At 52.7% G+C, this 20,811-nt stretch overlaps 7 protein-coding genes across 7 annotated transcripts; 4 read left to right on the top strand and 3 right to left on the bottom strand.

The window, feature by feature from the left end:
* Positions 1 to 239: 239 nt before the first annotated feature.
* On the bottom strand, positions 240 to 1,108 carry INS49_015593 (uncharacterized protein; the record flags this gene model as incomplete). Its single annotated transcript, XM_043176272.1, has 2 exons — positions 240 to 244; positions 295 to 1,108. 2 exons carry the CDS (start codon positions 1,106 to 1,108, stop codon positions 240 to 242), a joined length of 819 nt encoding a protein of 272 aa, XP_043019727.1.
* Positions 1,109 to 1,996: 888 nt separating this feature from the next.
* INS49_015594 (uncharacterized protein) lies at positions 1,997 to 4,264 on the bottom strand (the record flags this gene model as incomplete). The annotated part of the gene is made up of 1 exon (XM_043176273.1): positions 1,997 to 4,264. One exon carries the CDS (start codon positions 4,262 to 4,264, stop codon positions 1,997 to 1,999), a length of 2,268 nt encoding a protein of 755 aa, XP_043019728.1.
* Positions 4,265 to 7,547: 3,283 nt separating this feature from the next.
* On the bottom strand, positions 7,548 to 9,592 carry INS49_015595 (uncharacterized protein; the record flags this gene model as incomplete). The annotated part of the gene is made up of 2 exons (XM_043176274.1): positions 7,548 to 8,280; positions 8,406 to 9,592. The coding sequence occupies 2 exons, from the start codon at positions 9,590 to 9,592 to the stop codon at positions 7,548 to 7,550; spliced, it is 1,920 nt and encodes a 639-aa protein (XP_043019729.1).
* Positions 9,593 to 12,167: 2,575 nt separating this feature from the next.
* INS49_015596 (uncharacterized protein) lies at positions 12,168 to 12,428 on the top strand (the record flags this gene model as incomplete). Its single annotated transcript, XM_043176275.1, has 2 exons — positions 12,168 to 12,261; positions 12,337 to 12,428. The coding sequence occupies 2 exons, from the start codon at positions 12,168 to 12,170 to the stop codon at positions 12,426 to 12,428; spliced, it is 186 nt and encodes a 61-aa protein (XP_043019730.1).
* A 1,510-nt stretch (positions 12,429 to 13,938) lies between these two features.
* On the top strand, positions 13,939 to 15,142 carry INS49_015597 (uncharacterized protein; the record flags this gene model as incomplete). Its single annotated transcript, XM_043176276.1, has 3 exons — positions 13,939 to 14,050; positions 14,139 to 14,467; positions 14,534 to 15,142. The coding sequence occupies 3 exons, from the start codon at positions 13,939 to 13,941 to the stop codon at positions 15,140 to 15,142; spliced, it is 1,050 nt and encodes a 349-aa protein (XP_043019731.1).
* A 1,122-nt stretch (positions 15,143 to 16,264) lies between these two features.
* INS49_015598 (uncharacterized protein) lies at positions 16,265 to 16,761 on the top strand (the record flags this gene model as incomplete). The annotated part of the gene is made up of 2 exons (XM_043176277.1): positions 16,265 to 16,667; positions 16,730 to 16,761. 2 exons carry the CDS (start codon positions 16,265 to 16,267, stop codon positions 16,759 to 16,761), a joined length of 435 nt encoding a protein of 144 aa, XP_043019732.1.
* Positions 16,762 to 18,493: 1,732 nt separating this feature from the next.
* INS49_015599 (uncharacterized protein) lies at positions 18,494 to 20,134 on the top strand (the record flags this gene model as incomplete). Its single annotated transcript, XM_043176278.1, has 6 exons — positions 18,494 to 18,640; positions 18,710 to 19,332; positions 19,396 to 19,577; positions 19,634 to 19,893; positions 19,954 to 20,017; positions 20,076 to 20,134. The coding sequence occupies 6 exons, from the start codon at positions 18,494 to 18,496 to the stop codon at positions 20,132 to 20,134; spliced, it is 1,335 nt and encodes a 444-aa protein (XP_043019733.1).
* Positions 20,135 to 20,811: the final 677 nt, after the last annotated feature.

The raw sequence follows: 20,811 nt of genomic DNA on the forward strand, positions 1-20,811 counted from the left end.
ATTATAAGAAAGGTTAAATAGTTAATTACTTAATGAATTATAGTTAATATTTTTAAGTATAAATTAGCTGCTTAAAAAAGTAAGGTAATTAATAAGGCAGGAATTGCCTTTTAATTAAGGGGTATATTATATATATATTCTTAACCTTAGTTTATAATTACTTTTTAAAATGCTTAAATAATTAAATTTCTTTTATTTCCTTTTTTTAAATTACTCTTAGGAGATAGATGCTTTTACAATTATGCTTTTAAACCCCTTACGACACTTGTAGCCTTCCACAATAACAGGACTCACTAGTGTCCACAACTCGCTGACGGTTGGGGTGCCATTCCCTCCACAGTTCGTAATGTACCTCTCGGACCCTGGGGAGACTCTCGAGCATTCTTGAGACCGAGAGCGGGTTCCATCGCCGGCGGTTCTGCTGCCGAAGTAGCAAACCTGTCACTGCAGGGGCTCCAGGCAGCCGCTCCCACCAGTTCATCTGCGGCCTTGAATCCTCGAACGACTCCCCAATCATGAGCAGATCAAAGGCCGCGCTGACGGCAATCCTGGGCGGGGCGCCTGTCCAGCCGTGCTCCTCGTCGTCGTCGATCCTGGCACGCCTCGCCTTCACTGTGCCGCAAAGAGCCCGGTCACACTCCTCCGAGGATGGGAAATCCGGTACAAAGGTTAGCTCTTTGAACCAATACTCCGAATCGCTGGGCGAGTATATGCTGATATCGAGTAGTAGCTCGCCGTGTGGTTCCCACGCGCTGAGGGCCAAGAAGAGATCGTAGAGCGCAATTGTGAAAACAAGGCTGTCCATCATCTTGTCCCCCCACATAATAGCTCCTTGGGAGTCGAAATAGGGGCGGTCGTATTTCTCAAGTTCCAAGCAGACCCATATATAGCGCACGAGGGCACGGTTGCGGCGGATCATGGAGCCGAAGTAGGGAAGCCGTGACGGTGTCAGTCTGATCCGGGCGAAGTTGTGCCGCTCGATGGTCGTCTGCCACTCTCGCGAAACCGTGGCGAGGCTGGCGAGGCTGCAGGCGTCCTGCAGTAGGGCCTCCAGAATCGCCAGCCGGATCTCTTTGGGCAGATGGTCCCAGCTCGTCTTATCATCCATTACTGCAGACCTTGATGAAGTTACAGGAATGCTAGCAGGCAAGAGGGCTGATATGCCACTTACGCAAGAAAATCAGAATCACTCAGACAAGGGGATCGACACACTACTCAAGAGGCGGTTGTAAGGCGAGTAGTAGTAATAGAGCGCAGAAACGGTAGATATCAAGAATTTTGCGGGTGACATTGGAATCAGAGACGGTATAAAGTTCATCATCATTGGCCTGCTACTTACGCCATGAGTGAATGAAAATTCCCAATAAATATAAGAAAACTATGGCGTGGTGATAGCGCGATGGACGGTCTCGAATTGTGTTGATAATGACCTCGCTAGAGTAAATGCTAGTAACGACCTAACTAACAGCAACAAACGAGTGTTCAAGCATCACGTTGCTGTTCAAATCGACCGTCTCGATAACACAACTGAGCCGACTCAGCATGTAGAACGCCGACACCATCGCTTGGCCCGACCAAAAACACCTATTTTCCCTTTTCCAACTCGAAAGTGGCCAGTGTACAAAAATGTAAAAAACACATGAAGCAAATATCTGATACACTCGGAAACCCAGTTAAGGTATCTCGAAATTTTGGATAGCAACTTCCCCCTATTCTGATTTCTAATTCAAAAAGGTCTAAGAAGCAACACGTCTTGGGAGAAACGAAGGTGGGTAAGCTTGCCATCCCCTTGTCTTCCTGTAAACCTAGGACCGACCACTGCCTCTCTTGTCCCGTCTGTCGTGGAATCGTCGAATCTTTGTCCCGTGTAGAGCAGTAAATGTGTCTGGATCGAGCGTCGTAGCCAATGCGGAAGCGACCGGGAAAATCGGATTCAAAACCTCGGTGGCCTTTCCTCCCGCGATTCGATGGAATAGGCCTTGTCTCCTCACAAATGTCATACGATCTTGCCCTCTTTCTCCTCCCTGAACTTAATTCCGCCCTCAACAGCTATGCCTCCCTTCACCCACGGCTTCTCCGCCACTTTCTCGAGCGACCATCGACTTCGGGATCGTTGTAGCAGGCCTTCGGTGACCTCCATCGACCCCAGCAGGCCTTCCTTCTCGAACTTCTGCATGTCGCCCTCGTGGTCGCCGTCAGCGCCCGCGTATCTGATCCACTGCCACTCCACGCGGGCGATCCGGTGGCTTGTCCGGCTGCGCATGCGAAGCGCGTCACTCATACCCGGGGGTGGGTCGAACGGTAATCTGCTCTCGAGCAGAGCGTAGAGAAGTACGCCCAACGACCAAGCATCAGTCGCGTGGCCGTTGTACTGTAGGCCCATGATGACCTCGGGGGCGGCGTAGTCCTCACTGCCGCAGCGGGTTGTGAGCTTTTCATCATCCGCGACCCTCCGTGACAAGCCGAGGTCTGTCAGAGTAATCACGCTGTACGGGTAACTCTGCCAGTCGACGGTCCGGTCTGAGAGCTCTTGCGGGGTGAGGTTGACAAGCACATTCTCCAGCTTGATGTCCCGGTGCACGATGTGCCTTTCGTGAAGGTAGCGGACCGCACCAACGAGCTCGGAGAAGATGCGTCGCAGGAGCGAGGGCACAAGAAGTGATCGGTGCCGTGTAGCTACGTCGAATAGATCGCCGCCAATACAATAGCTGAGGACCAGGATTGCTCGGGTCGGCTCGATGCTGAAGGCTTTCAGGTCCACAAGGCACGGGTGATGTATGCTCTGCATGATCTCCAGTTCACGTTTCAAGCTCATCTCGACTCGGTCTTCGGAAGCCCCACCCTTCGGGCCGTGTTCGCAGACCTTGACAGCAACCAGTGACTTTCGATCAAGACTCGAGGGTGGTTCGGGGGTCAGAAGGCCGGTGTCTACTTTGCCCTCCAGCTCTATTTCCTCCTCTGTCGCAGCCAGTTGACTAGTCGCTAGCACAACTCGGCTGAATGTGCCTTGGCCTAGTGACTTGACAGCCCTCCATCTACGAAGCTTGCCATCCTTCCGCCCCTGGGCGTCAAAGTACTCGTATCGTGGATTCTCCTTGACAGGCGTTGCGGAAATATCTGCAGCTGTGAGGGAGGATTCACTCGGCGGCGGACTCGGGGGTTTCTCTATCGGCGTCAAACCCCGGGCCTCTGAAAGGTGGGCTTCCCGTCGCATCGGCGTGCTGCCTGAGTTGGCCACATGAGATCCGGAGACTGTGACCATGCGCTTTGGGATGTTCAGTGAATCTGGATGGTATTCGCTGACGCTCCTGTTGCGAGTGTGTATTTTGGCCTTGGTTGAGGCATCTTTTTCTGAACTGCTACTGGATTCCTCCCCAGGAGCCTTGTCTGTGCCGGAAAGAGCCTTTCGCTTGGATTGGTGTGCCATGGCGGCAGCTATTGACTCGCCATTTCTCGACACCAGTACTGATTCGGGCATTGTCGTAGGCAGTGGCTGGGCGAGTTCCCTCGAAGGGGGTCGGGCGTTGAGGCGCTTCCAAGGTCCAGGTGAGTCGCCGGAGAGTAATGGGGACGGCAGCGGCGTCAGATCGCCCATGGCGGTTATGACGGGACTCGAGACTCTGGAGCTGGTGGCAGAGCCAAAGCCGCGGCCGAAGGCAGCAGACTTGAAGCTGGGAGTCCGCGATACTGGTTTCAGTCCTGGCGGAGACGACTTGCGAGACAGGGGCAAGGTCGTAGTCGGGTTCGACCTCTCCGGGCCGCGGTGGAGAGACGAGGCACCGTGGGTGATGTCGGCTGTGGGCACAGAAGTCGAGTGGATGTCTGTATGTATTCGAAGCGGGTTGGTGGAACCGAAGGAGGGTGGGTGGTCGGGCTGGTGTTGAAAATCCGAGTCGACCGGTGGTGGGCCCGAGTCTCCGGACGGCAGATTGACAGTTGGGAAGGGAGAGGGGGATTTTGACGGATTTTCTGGGGGATTCGAAGCCGCAGATGTCTGCATGGAAAAAGCAGACGAGTTGTAAGGTTCTGAGGGGAAGCGGATGGAGCCAATGTCTGAGTTCAGCATCGCGCTGCGGTTGTTTCGAAGTTTAAATTCATGGGTGGCGGCGTCTGTTGCCGGAGGCGAGGTCAAGGAGCGGGAGTCTCCCAGGGTGGAAAGTTGAGGTTGAGAGGAGAAGGCATGGTTCTGGGCCTTGGGATCGACGTGAATTGAAGGTGCGGCTCCGGAGTCAGGGTGCAGGGGCTGAGGATCCCTCGATGACATGGCTCTGGAGGTGTGTCGTGTCGTGTCAAGTCGAGTCGGGTCGGGTCCGCGGGTGAGGGAGGGATGGTGAGTGTGCGGGAGGGAGGGAAGCGGGCGCGAGCGAGGGGGGATTTCCTACGCAGAGAAAGGGTTATGTCAGAGATGGGAGGTCCGTATCAGCAAGAGTGACACTGCATCGCCCTAGCGGCAGGCCAGTCACAGATTGTGTGAGCGGGCGAGGCAGGCATCGGGACTGGACTGGCGCATGATTATGGGCGTGCATATGGGCGCATGCCCACGATTCAAGGGCCGCATGCAGGTCAAGCTCGACAGGCAGCCGAGAGACGAGGTGCAACCCGGACTGAACAAGACGAGAGCTTACTGTGAGCCGAGAGACGCGCGTGCGTGTTGGCACCGGGCTATGGTAGTAGGTACGTAGGTAGAATATTATGACGACTGCCACCACCACAAAAAAAGGCGAACTGCACAAGCAGTAAGCCAAGTGAGCTTCTTTTTGGCTGGCTGCACGGACTCGACCGTACTAATAGGCGAGCAACGTGACAGGACCCAGGTGGCAACCAGAGCGGGCGCAGACGTAGTGCAGCGTGTAGTGCAGCGTAAGCGGCCTCGTGGATTTTTGGACTCGGAAGTCGGGGCTGGGCGACCTGGACGAGTAAGAAGTGGGAACTGGTGGTGACCCGGGAGGGTGGGCCGGCCGGACACGGCGGTGGTGGGAAGGCCCGAGTCCCTGCGCAGAGCAGGCAAGGCAGGCTAAACAGAGAGGCGGTGGTGATGACGACGTCAGGTGTCACTCTGTTCTCGTCAGCTTGTTGTTGTCGTTGTCGCGGTTGTTCTTGACGGTGCAAGCATCTCAGGCGTGGTGAGGAGAGACGAGTGAAGGTATATGCATCCGAGTGGAGTATGAGGTGAAGTGTTGTTGAGTGAGGGAGTGAATTGAGTGTTGGGCGACGAGTGAAGCGTGGAAGGAGAAAGGGAGGTTAGGTGCAGCTGCAGGTGGACGAGCAGGAGCAGGGAGGGCGGACCTTGTGTGCAGCGGGACTTGAAGGTAACGTTTTGCCAGGCTGCCAGGGCTGCCAGACAGGGAATGGGCCCAAACGCTAATGTGGGCTACCGTCGTGCCTTGGTGCCTTCCGTGCTGCAGTGCGGTTGCAGTTGTGGTTGCTAGTATTGCAATTACCCCATTGCAGGCAGGAGCGAGGCAGGTACAGAGATACCTGTGTATATATAGCACACCTCACTGTGCATGTACGTTTCTGCGTGTAGGCTGTCGACTCTCATAGTGCAGCACGCGCTAAAAACTGACTTCCGCTTCGTTGGAATGTCTTGCATGAGAAGGCGCCTTGGCTGATTGGTCTCGAGCCCGGGCTACCATTGCTATCATGGCTATCTCGCGCCTTGTGGTGCTGATTTGGGCCATGCCCATGTCTGCATGGTGGGGGTCGCTGTCGCCGGAGACCATGGACTCTGCTGCTGCTAACTTCCTCGCTGGTTGAGTTAAATCACTTCATTTCATCCTCTGTCCTACGACAGCCCACTGTCTGGGGGAGTCTGAGACTCGTCCTCAGACGTCTCCAACCGCCTGACCACACGGCAAGTGCCCGTCTCACGTGTCTCACCCTGTTCAATGCAGATCTGGGGGAACAGACTGGTTCTCCTGGGCCATTCTCAAAGCATTCCGTCCTGTCTCGACACGATGCAGCCTCTCGATCAGACCCATATCTGGCAAAACACCACAAGAGATTGCACACACCCGTCACATCCCATCACGCGCCGGATAGCCTGTTCTCGCTCTGTCGCCCTGTCGCCTTGTCGCCCTACTGCCCTGCCTAGCCTGGCCTGGGCCCTCGGTTGACAGCCGACCCAATGCACGCGTGACAGCCTGACGGCAATTTAATCTAAATTGTTCTCGTATACAGCATCCATCCTACAGCTTCCTAGGTAAACTAGACTATGGCAATGCTCTATTATCCTGTAGTCATATCCACCAAATTCCATTCTCACTCGGCTTCACTCGTCTGGACCAGCCTCTCGTGATGAGCCTCACCCACACTCGCACTCGCCCTCAAGACTCCTGCCCACTCCCACTCCCACCCTCATCCACTCCAACACCCACATCCAGACACGTACAAATCCAAATCCAGAATCCACAGATCCACATCCACATCAACCAAGTCCCACCCATGCCAATTGACACATGGCTGTCAAGGGTGACATGCCGCCGTTGTGGGGTCCCGGGCTCCCGGGCTCCTCTTGTGAGTTATCCGTTCGCTTACCCGCCCAATTGCGAGGCCACTTTTCAAGCAATCAACTCTAAATTCTCCCAGGAATCCTCCCCTTAAAATTGCACCAACCTCATGCCCCAACAGATAACCATAACCAGCGCCCGCCCGCCGGATACGAGCACCACATCGGTCAGGCTGGCCATCTCCTGCTTTGTCAGTCGGCCAGGCTCGCGGAAATGGCCATAATTACACATGTCCGACCATATCCATCCAGCCCAATGCCCCCAAGTGCCCAATGCACACGGGTTCGCGACACGCGGCACACGGCACGCCGGAACCACCAACGTTTCATTTCATAATAAAAAAAGCCACACGTCTCCTCCTCCTCCCCCCCCCCCGGCCGGTTCATCCCAACATCCCAAAGGGCGATCCTGTATTGGTGGTTGCACAGGAACGCAATCCCGCATCCTGACGTCTGAAGCCAGCATTTTGCGAGTCATCTTGCGTCTCTTGGAGACTCGCTGGGCCTGTCGACCGGACATGTTTTCCAGCCCTGCCCGCCCATTGGCTGGAGCCACAGACCCCAGCAGGGGCCGTTTTCAGACCCTCAACTCGCCTTTTCTTTCCTTCCTTTCTTGATCTTGGAGACTAACAGCAGGTAACTGACACGGCCTATTCTTGGCCATTCTAACGTCATCGGTATCATTGATGTTGGATGTGGCTCAGGGCGATCGCAGCATGTCTGGTGATTGTCGCTGACATGTCAGAAGTGCTGAGCCCAGGTTGGGTGGGAGGTGGTCTGCAATGAGTAAGCAAGCCACATCCAACGTTTCCTGTGAAGCGCAGCAAGTACGATGGGGCTGAGGTTTATCGTCCTGCCTGCTCTCTGAGACCTGTGGAGGAATGTAATTTCTGCCAAGCTCTATAAACAATATGGTCTAATGCGGTGACTGTCACTCCATCAGTCGTCTCCTGTCGCAGCTGACGGCCCTGGCGACCCGTAAACCCTTCTCCCTACACGCTGCCCTATCCATCCGTAGAAGAACCCGAGTTGTTGATGCTCAGGTAGCACGGACACGCATCGGGATGCCTGGGTACACGAACACAGTCCGTCGCTCCTCCTCCTCCTCGGCAGAGGCAGTGTCGACCCTGCGTCGTGCGTTGGCCCACTTCATCCTGCCCTCCTTGAAGTGCTTCTCCTCCACAAAGTCCAGGGTGATGCCCAGCCTGACCGCCCACCCAACCTGCCTCTCCAGCAGCGCGACATCCGCGACGGCCGGCGTAGCCAATCCGTAAAAATTATCCCGCGGGGTCCGGTGGCTCCGGTGGGCAATGGCCCGGTTGTAGAAGGACGAGACCAGCATCGCGCTCCTGGCCATGCTGTCGCAATCGTTCTGGTACGCCTTGAACACCCTCTTGATGCTGGCCGTGTCCGGGACCTGGCCGCCGCCCCCCTCGGTGCCGCTGAGCTGAGAACGGAGAAGCCGCCGCAGCCCGTTGGTCAGCTCTGCCACGCCCTGGAAACCTGTGTTGACCCCGAGGCCTAGGGACGGCGTCATGGTGTGCGCGGCGTCTCCCACCAGGACCACCCGCTCGTGGTACCATTTCTCCGCGATGCCCTCGTGGAAGTCTACCATCTTTCCGGATCGTCGAGCTCGCCATAGATCGCCGAACTTGATCTTGTCCGTGATCGGGTGCTGGGCCAGCGCGCTGGCGAGGTACTCGGCGTTCTGGGCTGGGTATATCGTTCGCTGGCGTGTTGGCCTGCGCAGCGGGATGTAGACGAGGAAGTATCTGTGTCTGGTGAGTTAGTAATGTGAAGTGATGAAGGCCGAGGTACGACTGTTCGTACTGCCCCAGCAGCACATGCTATGATAATACCACACATGGCAGAGGGTGTCTTCCGGGGCATCACTTACGCTGTGTCCTGGCCCGCAAGAACCTGAAACGTCTTGCCCGTGGCATCGCCGTGTGTCTCATAGCACACACCAGGCTCAAGTCCATCCAGCAACGGCGCCGAGCCCACCAGGCCGTAGTACCTTGCCTCCACGACCCTGTCCGCCTTGCCGTCCCTGTCGGAACCACCGCCGGGTCCAAGGCTGAGCCTCCTCCTCGCCTGCCTCTTCTTCTCCGCCCGCAGATACCTCACAAGCTGCCGCACCTCGCCGTGCACCCCATCGCACGCAACCACGACGGACCCCTCCTCGACGCTCCCGTCCGTACACGTGACCCGCACGCCCGCCGCGTGCGTCTCGACGTCGACCACCTCCTTTCCCGTGCGCACATGTGCCGCCCGCTCGGGGAGCGCCTCCCATAGCAGGTTCAGAAGCGCGGCGCGGCTGATCAGCATGCAGGGGCGGCCGTGGTCGTGCCGCGAGCGGGCCAAGGCGTTGTCGTCCGAGGGGGGGCACGGGGTACCATCTGCGCGGTGGGTTTGTCTGGTGCGTATGGGGCAGGAGAGCCTCTGTACCCGGCGCAGCAGGCCCAGCTGGTCGAGGATTCGGGCAGAGTGGGGCCAGAGGACGAGGCTGGTGCCGTCTTGGTCATTGTTGTTTGGGATGGGAGTGATTGGCGAGCCGTCGAGGAGGGTGTAGTCTATGCCTGCTTGGTGGAGGGCGTGGGCCAGGGCCAGGCCGTTGGGACCACCTCCAACTATGATCACACGGAAGGGATGGTGTTGGTCAGATTCAGCTTGCAAACACGGTTGTCCTTGAGCTTGGGTATCCATGGCCGTCCTGAGGGCTGCTGGGTTTGACTTGAGGGTGCTGAGATCCAACGCTGGGACACTGTCTGGTGGGTCGACGAAAGGGTTTGAATCTGCCGTGTCTGGTGGGTCGATGAAAGGGTCTGAATTTGCTGAGTCGAATGATACGAGGGGTACCTCATCATCGTTGAGTGTGATTGTAGGGATGCGCTTGGCGAGGCCGATGTTAGGCATGTTGTTGCCGTTTGTAGTTGCGTCGAGCAGCATAGCTTCACGATGACTGCTGGAGCAGGAGCCGATTCTGTGGTACCTGTTGCTCATGTCGCTTGGACCTGAGGAACCAGATTCTTGCTTCTGGTAGGTATTCTTGACAGCTGTGAAGAGCAAATTGGTGTGTCTCATGATGACCATCGTGGAGGCAGAATCTTGATATGGTCTTCAGATCTGCGTGATGGTGTGACGAGTTGACAAGTCTTCAGTTGGCTTTTCAAAGTTCGATGGAAGCAGGTTCTTATAAGTTGGCCTTCATCGCATTTCGAAGTTCGCAAAGTGAATGGGCAGTTGCAATGCCATTCACTTTGGACCCATGGCTGTGCTGATCGAAGAGTCACTTTGGGGAGTGTCCACAAACCCTTACAGCTGGCAACGCCTGGTTCGGCAAAAGCCCTTGTGACTTCAGACGATTTTCGGCCTCCATAAGCTTATAACTTGCTGGTCAATTCATTCTGGTGGCTCGATTTCTCAAATGTATGACCTATGGCTCTAATTAACATGTTTAGTCCGTAGTGAATGTAAGTACATGATCAACTCACTGCATGCGTCCCTGTGGCAGTCCCTGTGAATGCTGAATCTGGCTTTCTAAGGCATAAGTTCACAACTGGAGGTCAGGAGAGACTCACAACAAGACCATTGAATAAGGTGAATACTTCAGCTTAATGGGGAACATCATTACTCTGTGAAGAGTATATCAGCTTGAATAGATTCTTGTCCTGTGGAGACTAAAATAATTCACTTGATATTAGACTTATCTCTTCAGTTTGTGTTAGGTTATCATTGCAAGTAGAGCACATCCTGATGTACATAACTCATTTCACATTGCCACCTCAAGATTTGGGCAGATCAGAATAAACTGGTGCTCTGCAATGCCTACATCCAAGTGATAGTAGCAATTAACTTGTAGATCCAGTGTTGCTTGCAGCACGTGAGGGACATTGCTGCTGAGAGTCAGATACGGCTTGAGACCTTGCAGAAGTGAATTGGTAGTGATTGGTGGCCTCAGATGTTTGCAGGCACAATGTCTTCTTCACTGTGTGCAGAAGATGTTCTTGGCATGTCCCCTCTGGCCTCTCCTCCAGACTAAGCATGGCTTGCTGTGTGTGAACTTCCTGAGTGCAGCCTTTCTGAGTGCTTGAATTCTCTCACGTTGAAGTAACAATGTTCCTACAAGTGTTGAAGTAGAATGAACAGAACATGAATATGCTTGGAATGGAGGACTTTAGGCTCCATTTTGGTCAATACCGCTACTGTAATACCCAGGGAAACATATCCCAAATCATATAGTACAAAATACATGCTGCTATACACGATTGAAGTCGCTAAACTTCTGCGAGCTGTTAGTTTGTATGATAAGCTCTTCATAACTGTCATCATCATGCCGCGTGTTCTTCGTTGTCCCTCTGGAAGTCATCTTGCCGATGGTCCTGAGCTGGTGGTCATGTGTTCTGCTGCCTGTTACTGTTGTTTTCTTGCTCCTGAGGGGAGAGAGAAGTTTCCTGATGGGCATTCTTAGGACAGGGAGACCTGGCAGTTGGTCGAAGTCAGCATGACGCGTAGTCTGATCAAAGGTTGGAGGTTGATAAGGTAGAGGGGGCGGCATAGACAGATAATCTTAATTGTGAATGCCCTGACAAACAAATAATTGGAAACGTGATCGTAACTCACAAGCACATATAATGCCAACGTTCACTTCGAGGAAGGTCCAACTGTTCGAGGTTGCTTGGTAATCTGGCACACACATCAGTATTGCCCATGGAAGGGGTAGAGGGTCCACGAGGCTTACAGATCTGATCTTGAGCTGTAGTTGTAGGTGATACAGTGCACATGCGCACGATTGTACACACGATCACGAAAATCCCGAGACTGAAGACCCCAGAGAGGAGTACTTTTCGGAACAGTGGTAGTTGAAGATGTCGAATTTGATTCAGAGGAAGCAATATGATCATCACATCCGTGATGATGATCATGATCGAAGTAGCTGACAATATAGCAGGTCAATAAACCATGATGAGTTAGAAGACTAAGGGCAAGGTAAGGACATAACTTACAGTACCAGACTTGGATTATGTCCACACATTTCCCTTCGGCCTTCTTATCCCAAGCTTTATATATCGGATGACACCCAAAGACTGTGACAAGACAAGCTGCCAGAGTGTAGGCGACAACAATGGCGCCAATGATCCATGTGGATATTCGAAAGTTGCGGTTCGGAAATATTCGAAGATATAGCGCAAGAATTGAGAGCTTCGTCAGGCAAGTGGCGACCTTGTAAATGATTTGAGCAGCGAAGAACCACTGTACTGGTCAGCTTATTCCAGAGCAAGAGCTCGAAGGCCATTCTCGTTGACTTGCCTTGAAGGCCTCGATCTTGTGTCGCTGATTGACTTGGTCAGTGTGTAGGCCGAATCCGTTCTTTGCTTCTAGATGCTTGTCAGACATATGAAGAGGAGTAATCCGGTAGTATACATCCGTAATGATAATGCCAGGTATATACACACCTTCGTTATAAGTCACAGCCAAGCCGATTGCCAATATCTAAACAGCTGGTAAGATTCTGTATGACACCTCTGAAAATGCTTTCATTACCAGTGATCCCACAATCAGATAATCGTCTGGACCAGCCAACTTATTGACAAGGCACCTCACAAGAAGCCTAAGCGAAACGAGGATAAACGAAAGGCAGGCAAACGCAATGGAGAGAATGGCATTGATCTCGCCTCTTGGATTCGGCACGCCGTCGTCAATGGCATCTCCCTTCGAGCTGATAAAAGGCGTCATTATGATGGACAACGAGGGTAAGCTAAACAAGCATCGCAGACGGGGCCGTCCGTGGAGCCGAATGCGGGAGGGGCGGTTAATATGTTCCTCAGAGCCTAGTGTCTGGGGCGCCTGGGGCCCGACAACGTGTATGGATTCATCGTCCAGGGGCCACATTTCTGAGTTCGTCACAACGGACATTTAGACGGACTGCATCAGCCACCACCTGCAAGCTGCAGGAATTAGCCCCTGCGTCGGAAAACGGTGAAACCCGCGAGACCTGCACAATGGCGAGCCCTCCAGTAGTCGACCCCAGGTCACTTCACAGGTCGCAAGCCACAATTCTCGAGCGAATGTGACTTGAAGGAGGAGCAAGCCAACGTCAACTACTAAAGTGCGCTACTCTCCCGTCCAACTCCAGGCCACTTCAAGTCGTTGCGTTTACATCATCTCTTTGAATTGCAGCCATCGCTGCTGTAGGCGTGATCAGCAGCAGAATACTTGTGCACCAGACAAAGTCCAACGGTGGTCGACCTCTCATACGTCCCCCTCGTTAGTGCCATCTGGGTTAAAATCCTCGAACGAGTCATCGCGAACTGTCCCAGGGGGCTAGGAAGCCCTCCCCTGCCTTCGTAGTAACTCCACGTGGTCCCAATATCCTGCGGAACTTCTTCCACCGCTCAGCTCTCTCCCTCAGACGAACCTCGTCCCAAGCTGCAACCCTTTCAAGTGGTGTGCCGATCTCTAAAGTTCGACTACCTGTTTCAATGCCTTGATATTGGGCATGTTGCTGGATCCGCTTGCCCTAACTAGGAAGCAGAGTACTGGCTCTACCATCCTCCTGGGAGGGCAGAAGCTTGTCGTTGACGAACGCTATCTACGATCCTTGAAGATGAAGCATTCTACTGTAGTGGCCGAAGTAGGGATCAGGGGCCGACCCGCAATGAGATTTGCCCCCAGGGCCAAGACTCGCGCCTTGTGCGATATATCACATCTCCCATGATCTCTCCATTTTTGCGCTTGGGTTACAGGGACACCCGACCCAATCACGACAGACCGATGATTCCGGAGAGATGGAACCTCACTGTGTATGAAGGAATTGACAAAGTCACATCGAAGCTGTTTGGCTTGATCGTCGTGGTTGAGAGACCTGGATTTGTGGTGGAGTGTATGCGTGGCGCCGGATCAAGGAAGGCTTAACCAGGGGCTGGAATCCTTCTAAATTTGCCGTCCCCTCGCTGATGGATGAGCCCTGAAAGGCTTGATAACTATGGATACTCTGCAAGCGAGAAAATGCTGGCCAGCATAAGGCACTGGGAGGTGGGGATGACTCCTGCTTTTCAACGGCGGCCACAACTGCTCTGAATTTGAACATCAGCTACGGTTTACCTATTGGACGATCCGTTTTCAAAAGTCCATCGGTCACACTATACGGTTAGCTTGCCACGCTCATATCTCCAGAACACCAGCCGGTCGAGCCCGTCTGGTCGGTCGAAGGGGAACGCCTAGTAGTCTCCGCATTGTGTGACATCGTCTTGCCACCCCTGTCTATCTGATGCCGCGGTCCACCCTTTCTGCATGTATAGCGCACCCAAGGGGCATTGGACCGAACATGTTGATTTCTCCTAGAGAATCCCATTCTTGACCGGAAATGTAGCACTTTGTCCTTCACAACACATCTATTTTGCCCCGGCACACAGATTTTGGTTGCGACAATGAGACTTTCCGCTGTCCCGGTTTCGCTGCTCGCTAACGCTGTTGCTGCACTGCAGACTGTGCAATACGGAGCTTTGTATGACCCCGAGCAACCTTTCCCTTCCCGCGAAGGTAGTTACCTACCCAGGCACTGACTGAGGAGACGCCAGTACTCCGACCGCGACATATTCGGTCGCGAATCAACTTGGATTCTTCACAGCCAATGGCCTCAACGTCACCTACAACCAGGTTGCCAGCAGCACGGATGCGTTCAACGCGATCTTGAACGGGACGTACGACATCCTCACTGCCACCGTCGACAATGCCTTGAATTACAGATTCAACCAGAACCAAAATGTCACAGTTCTTGGGCAACTTGACCAAGGCCCAGACCTAGTGATCGCTTCGGTTCCATCCATCACAAACTTATCTCAGTTGAAGGGCAAAGACATCATTGTCGACTCACCTTCGAGTGGATACTCTTTCCTGATCCAATATGTCCTAGCAAAGGCTGGCTTGACAATTGCCAACGGAGACTATTCATTCCCGGTCAGTCCTTATCATTATTCAGCTGTATTTAACAAGTAAATCCTGCTGACACCAGGCTCCGCTTAGGCCGTCGGTAGTACCAACATTCGCTATGCTGATCTACTCAACGGCACCCTGCCCAATGGCACCGCGGTGTACGCGACCCTCCTGACCTACCCATTCACGGTCGAGAGCCAGTCCCTACCGGCGGGACAAGCACCGAACGTCCTGGCGCGTGTATCAGATTACATCGCGCCAATCACATCTTCCGCCTTCACGGTCCGGCAGTCGTCCCTGTCCGACAAGGCCAAGTCTGCCCTCCTGGCCCGGTTCCTGGCCTCCATGTACGCCGCCAGCAGGTTCCTGCTGAACCCCGCCAACGCGAAGTGCTCAGTGAAGGCTATCGCCAGCCAGCTGGGCGTGAGCTTGGAGGTTGCCAGGAAGGAGTACGCGTCGGTGACGAACCCCGTGTCGGGTGAGATCTCGCCTGGAGGCAACTTCAAGTTCAATGAGGAGGGCCTTCTGAATGATGTTATGGTCAGATCGAGCTTTGGGGGTTTTAGCAGCGTGCCAGATGACTTCAACTTTACTGAAGCCCTACAACCTGGACGAGGGAAGCTGGTTGATTACTCGATACGGGACGCTGCCGTAGCTCTATGCCGGAGAGACAGGGAAGCTCTCACTCGCAGGTGCTGAAGTGTAATATCTGAAGACGATAATATTCTTGACAGTAACTCTTATAATGATGAACGGTGTAGATAGTAATGCGATTAACCCATAGTAATACACATGAATGACTGAATTCTCGTATGACCCAGTGATTAAATGTTCGACGAAGGGTGTGAGAAGCGTGCTAGTGACTTCGGCTAGGCTGGGTCACAAAGCTGGCTGGTTCTGACTACGGCCTGTGTGTGCCTATTGCCCAACAATCACGGCAACAATTTCAATAGAGAAGGCAATTTGAGATGAAAAGGTTATGACTCGATTATAGAGTCGATGAGAGATGTCATCAACTCTATTGAGCAGAGCCTCACGTCTCTTCAGCAGCTTTCTTCTTAGGATCCGTGAGTTAGACTCGTGGCGTGAACAGGGGGAACATGTTGCTTAGGTCAAGGCTTGAATAAGACTTCGATTATGCCTCATGTTACGATGGAAGGATTGCAAGTATGGTCCCTTGTATCACTTTATGCTCTAATTCAGTACAATTTATCTAGATCTCCAGTCACAGAACATCGTAAGCCACTATTACACCAGCACATTGGAATGTCATGACCAAGAAGCAACTCACTGCCTACGTTGTGTTGTTCGTCTCATTCCTACTGTATAAATAGCACCATATTTCGACAGAATTTCCAGACAATAGACACCCTCTGCAAGTCTACATGACCTTCCGAGCAGACAAGACGTGAAGCAATTCAGAAACATTAGAACCTACTTTCAACACACTTATCAACCGTAATTATGTGTCACAAGGAGTGAGTGGTCTTACTGGTGCTTATTCCCTCTGCTTTTGATTCAGCAAGGGATTTGGCCAGTAGGTCCATTAACCAATACTGTGCAAAACACAATAGATACCCAGCACATTCATTATGCAAGCACCCAAACCAGGCCACACCACCAGGCGAATACTGGACTCAGTACATCCAGTTAATACCATGTGAAGATAGCGAGCGCGCGGCAAGGCACGCACGGAGGCCAGAAGAGATTTACTGCAGGCACCGGCCGTGGAAGGCGAACATCGACGAGAGCCTTAGCCCCTTCTGTGCCAAATGCGAGAAAGGAAGCCACGGTGACACGATCAGCTCCGCTACCTTCATGATGACCGATTTTGACACTAAAAAGGATCAGTGGGAGTACAGGGGCAGACTTTCGCAACAGGAGACCCAGTTGATCCAGGAGAACATAGAGACATCACGAGGTCAGTATGAGGCTGAGACAAGGCGAGGACCCTGGAACAACTCATACTGGGTTCTCCAAGAGAATTTGTATGGGTACACAGCGTACTGGGAAGATTATGTCAACAACAAGTTGCAGGCAGAGCAACAGGAAACGCAACGGAGGCAAGAAGAGGAGATGTACAGACAAGCACGCCTGGACAGCCGGATATCAGACGCTTTGGAGACACCGATCTACGCCCCTGGCCAACTAACACAGCTAGAAGCATCACGGGTGGACTTGCCAGAGGATTCAGAAGATGACTTCCCAATGGAGGAGGCATCTGGTTCTCAGAGCCATTCCGGCGGCCAACCCGGGTCTTCATCGCGATCTCATCATCACAGTCAGCAGCACGGCTCCTCATCGAGTTCTTCTGGTAAGCAGAATAAACAGGGTCTATGGAAACAATTTTTTAGTGGGGGGAAGCGGAGAAAGTGATGTTGTGGTCGATCTCTGTTCACCAAGATGTGAACCTGTTCAGTGGATGATAAGAGGTGCAGACAGACAATGATGGATTTTACTGCGATGGATTACACTGCGATGGATTACACTGCGATGGATTACAACAAATTGAAACCAACACAAATGCTCCATAATCTGACGAACGCGTGATGTCTGCTTGAGCACACTTGCGATTTCCTGTTCTACATGTGGCGTAAGGATAAGCCCACCTACATAGATGCTGCTGAATTTCAAACCGTTTGGTGCTGACAGTATAGTTGATGATGTCTCATCTAGTTCTAATTGCCTCTTCTGGTGGGCTGCAGTCGCGTCAATGCAATGAAGAGTCTACAAAGCACCTCATCGGCACTCGAATAACGGTAATTTATATGCAATGTGCTCTCAGAATCAACTTCACTTTGGCGAGACCTAGCATAGTTAGACCGGTGGGCCCGGTGACGCTTGCTCTGTGATGCGATTTGTATAGTTAGTGACAGACACTAACAGAACTCCTATGTTCTTCTCTGCTTTGTTCTCTTTGCCGACTTTGCCATATACTAGGTCCTTTACCTTGGCCTCGAGATATACTATACTACACCTAGAATTGCCTCGGCAAACAACATAGAGAAGTCTTATGTTAATCACGAGGAAGGGGTGCGGAATAGCCAGCATACATATTTTGCCAGTCTTCTAGAATGGTAGTTACCGGAAAAAATCTAAAGGACAAAGAGTCAAGTAAAATTTATACTTTCCCCGAGCGGGGCCATACGCATCTTCGGGACTCTCTTGTCCATTTGTGCACGCGACCACAGAACGTGGCACTTCGATACATAAGAGTTCTTACGTGATATGTGCAATGGCGGAGCCAAGGCAAGTCTCATCAGATGAGAGCCCATTCCTGGACAGATACGGGTCCTACCGTCAGCGACATAGTCAAATCCAAGCCACGTCTTCCTGCCTTGATCACAAGCGAGGAAATTTTATCACATCCAGTGCGTTACCCCACCCTCATTGTCAACAGCAGTTGGTCCCCTCTCCGGTGTAACGTCTCGGTTGTGGGATCAAAGTGGGGATATGGATGCTGATTGGGCCAGTCGCAGTGGATGCTTGCACTTCAGAACAAGCTGACATGGGAGTTGCATTTCCAGTATTTTCAATGGCTATCTATGACATTTAAAGACGAAACGTATGGCCTGATATGTTCGCTGACCACCCTCGTGGATCCATCCTGATGGCTGAATGGAGGAAGGTTTGATAGGAGCGGACGCACCACGTGGATGGTGGTCCAGTGTAACAGCACTCGGGAGTTCGAAACAAAAAGCAGACTGTCGCTGTTCTCTGTTCCACATGAGTCATATCGACTTGTGAATACCTTCTCTCACACTCTCTCTTTCCCGTTTATCGCACAGCTCATCGTTCCTCTTCGAAATGGGCCAGCTTCACCAGACTAGCCCCGAAGTTGGGGCTACGGCACTCGAACACTTGCCAAACAACTCGAGCGGGCAAGATATGGCACAGGAGCCTGCAGTATGGAGCCGCCAGTACATCACGGTTCAGCTTCTGGTGTTGTTCTTGACATTAGTCTTCGTGACAATTATCCGGCGCCGCTACTTCTCTCCAATTAGCCATATCCCCGGGCCTTTTCTGGCTTCCCTCTCCCGTCTCTGGCACATGCGCTACATCATAAGAGGCGACCAACAGATGGTCCTTGCGAAGGCACATGAGAAGTATGGCCAGTTCGTGCGAATTGCACACGACGAAGTCAGCGTGTGCCACGAAAACGCCGTGAAGTCGCTCTTGATTGCGCCACTACACAAGGTTAGTCCTTTAGGGGTGAACAGGACCTGGGCAATGAGCAAGGGGCCCTACACTGACAGACATGCGTAGAGTAAATGGTACAAGATCTTTGTGTTGCCCGACTACAGGACGCCCGGGCCGCTCGGATTCAGAGACCCGAAAGAAAAGCTCAGACTGAACATGAGCTTCAGGCAGGGGTTCGATGCCAAACATGTTATCCGCTCGGAGCCCTACATGGATGAGGTCCTTGTCAAGCTCCTCTCTTGGCTGGACAAATCATCGGAAGAGAAGACTTCCCTGAAGCTGGGCGACTTCTTCTCGTACGCGGCTTACGATGTCACCGGCGAAGTCACCTTCTCACAGTCTTTTGGATTTACCGAGAAAGGTGAAGATATCGGGGGAGCAATCGCGGTGAACGAAGCCATGGAGTTGTTTTTCGTCCTGTTCGGCTTTATCCGCTACGTCAGTTACATCTTCTGCAACCCCCTAACGACCTGGTTGGAAGTCCTGCCCCTTGGGTACATGGGAGAAAAGGCCAAGAGCGCTCTGGCAGAACGGAAGAAGAACCCAGATGCCCGATTTGACATTGCTGCTCATTGGTTCCGCGCTCTAGAAAAGAACGGCCCATCCAAGATTTGGAACGACGATATGGTGGTTGCTGCTGCCATCTCGAACCTTGGTGCCGGCTCGGATACTATCTCTTGTGCCATGCAGTACGTCTCAACGGCCAGGTCGGTGAAGTCTTGCTGATGACTGACTTGACCTCAATAAATTAGAAGCTTCGTGTACCATCTCATTCGCCACTCCAATGCGTGGCAACGCATGAGAGACGAGATTGACGCTGCACGGAAGGAGGGTCGCTGTCAGGACCAGATTATTACTTACGATGATGCTGCAAAACTTCCATTCCTGCAAGCAAATATCAAGGAGGCTCTGCGAATTTTCGCTCCCATACCAAGTAAGCAACTGGCGCCATCAATTTCCATTTCCACGTTATGGCTTACATGTTTCTAGTGGGCTTGCCACGTGTCGTCCCTAAAGGCGGTATCAAGTTTGGCGATATCTCCTTCACCGAAGGGACCGTGCTCTCATGTAATCCATATGTGCTTCATACATCCAAGGATCTCTGGGGCCCAGATGCGGCTGAGTACAACCCAGATCGTTGGCTCGGCCCGAATGCGGCGAGCTTGGAGAGGTTTTTCTGTCCGTGGGGGGCCGGATGGGCGTCGTGTCCAGGACAACATATCGCGCGAATTCAAATGTCCAAGATGGCTGTAAGTTCTGCTCGTCTCATGCGGTAAACGCGGCAGAAGATACTGACATGCGTTCCTCAGGCAACCTTGGTGAGGGACTATGATTTCCGGCAGATGAATCCAGAGGAGGAGTGGGAGTACAAAGGTTGGTGCTAGTCTTAAAACACAAAACCCACAGGCATAAACTAATGTTTCCAATGCAGCTTATTTCACTGTTGTTCCTCACGGATGGCCTGTCTATGTGACTAAGAGAGATGCGTAAATAGTTTACCAATAGCTTTAGTAACGTACCAAGATTCAGGGCGAGCATCGACATCTTTTCTGGACAGACAGGTCATTCGGGACCTATGTCACGGCCACACTTTGCGGAGCCCACTGCTGAAATGCCTCATACGTTATTCGCTAGCATCCCAGTTACGAGGCGGGCTTGTGACGCTCTGCGGTTTCGTACGGCCCGAAAACAGCTGACCGTCTGTGCCGGCTGACCAAGATTCTGTGGGGGATATCATACATCCGATGTCTGGCTCGGAGAATGGTCCAGGTTGTACAAGATGCAAACCAATGCGAGATCGTGTTCACGACCTTACTCTAAATCACTTTCAGCATACTTCCAGGATCTCCACCATGAAATGTGCTGAATATCTGCTTACTGAATTGTTCAGCTACCAAGAAGTATGTAGGGCCTCGTCATGAATTGCTCCTACTACGTGGCTGAGACTGTGAGACTGAGGTGGTTGCACAGCGGTCCGTCATGGGAGACGGCCGAGGGAGGATAGCCCTTTGGTACTTGATATTTACGGACGGATTGCTGGAGTCTTGCCGATCTTTCGACAAATCACACCTTGGCAGGGGATATTGCAGGGGGCGTTTTGTAATCGCGCCATCTCCAGCCTCACTAACATCCACGGAACTGCCGGCCAACGCGCAACGTTGTCAGCA

The sequence above is a fragment of the Diaporthe citri genome (assembly GCF_014595645.1).
Source record: "Diaporthe citri strain NFHF-8-4 chromosome Unknown scaffold_9, whole genome shotgun sequence".
NCBI classification, from domain to species: Eukaryota; Fungi; Ascomycota; class Sordariomycetes; order Diaporthales; family Diaporthaceae; genus Diaporthe; species Diaporthe citri.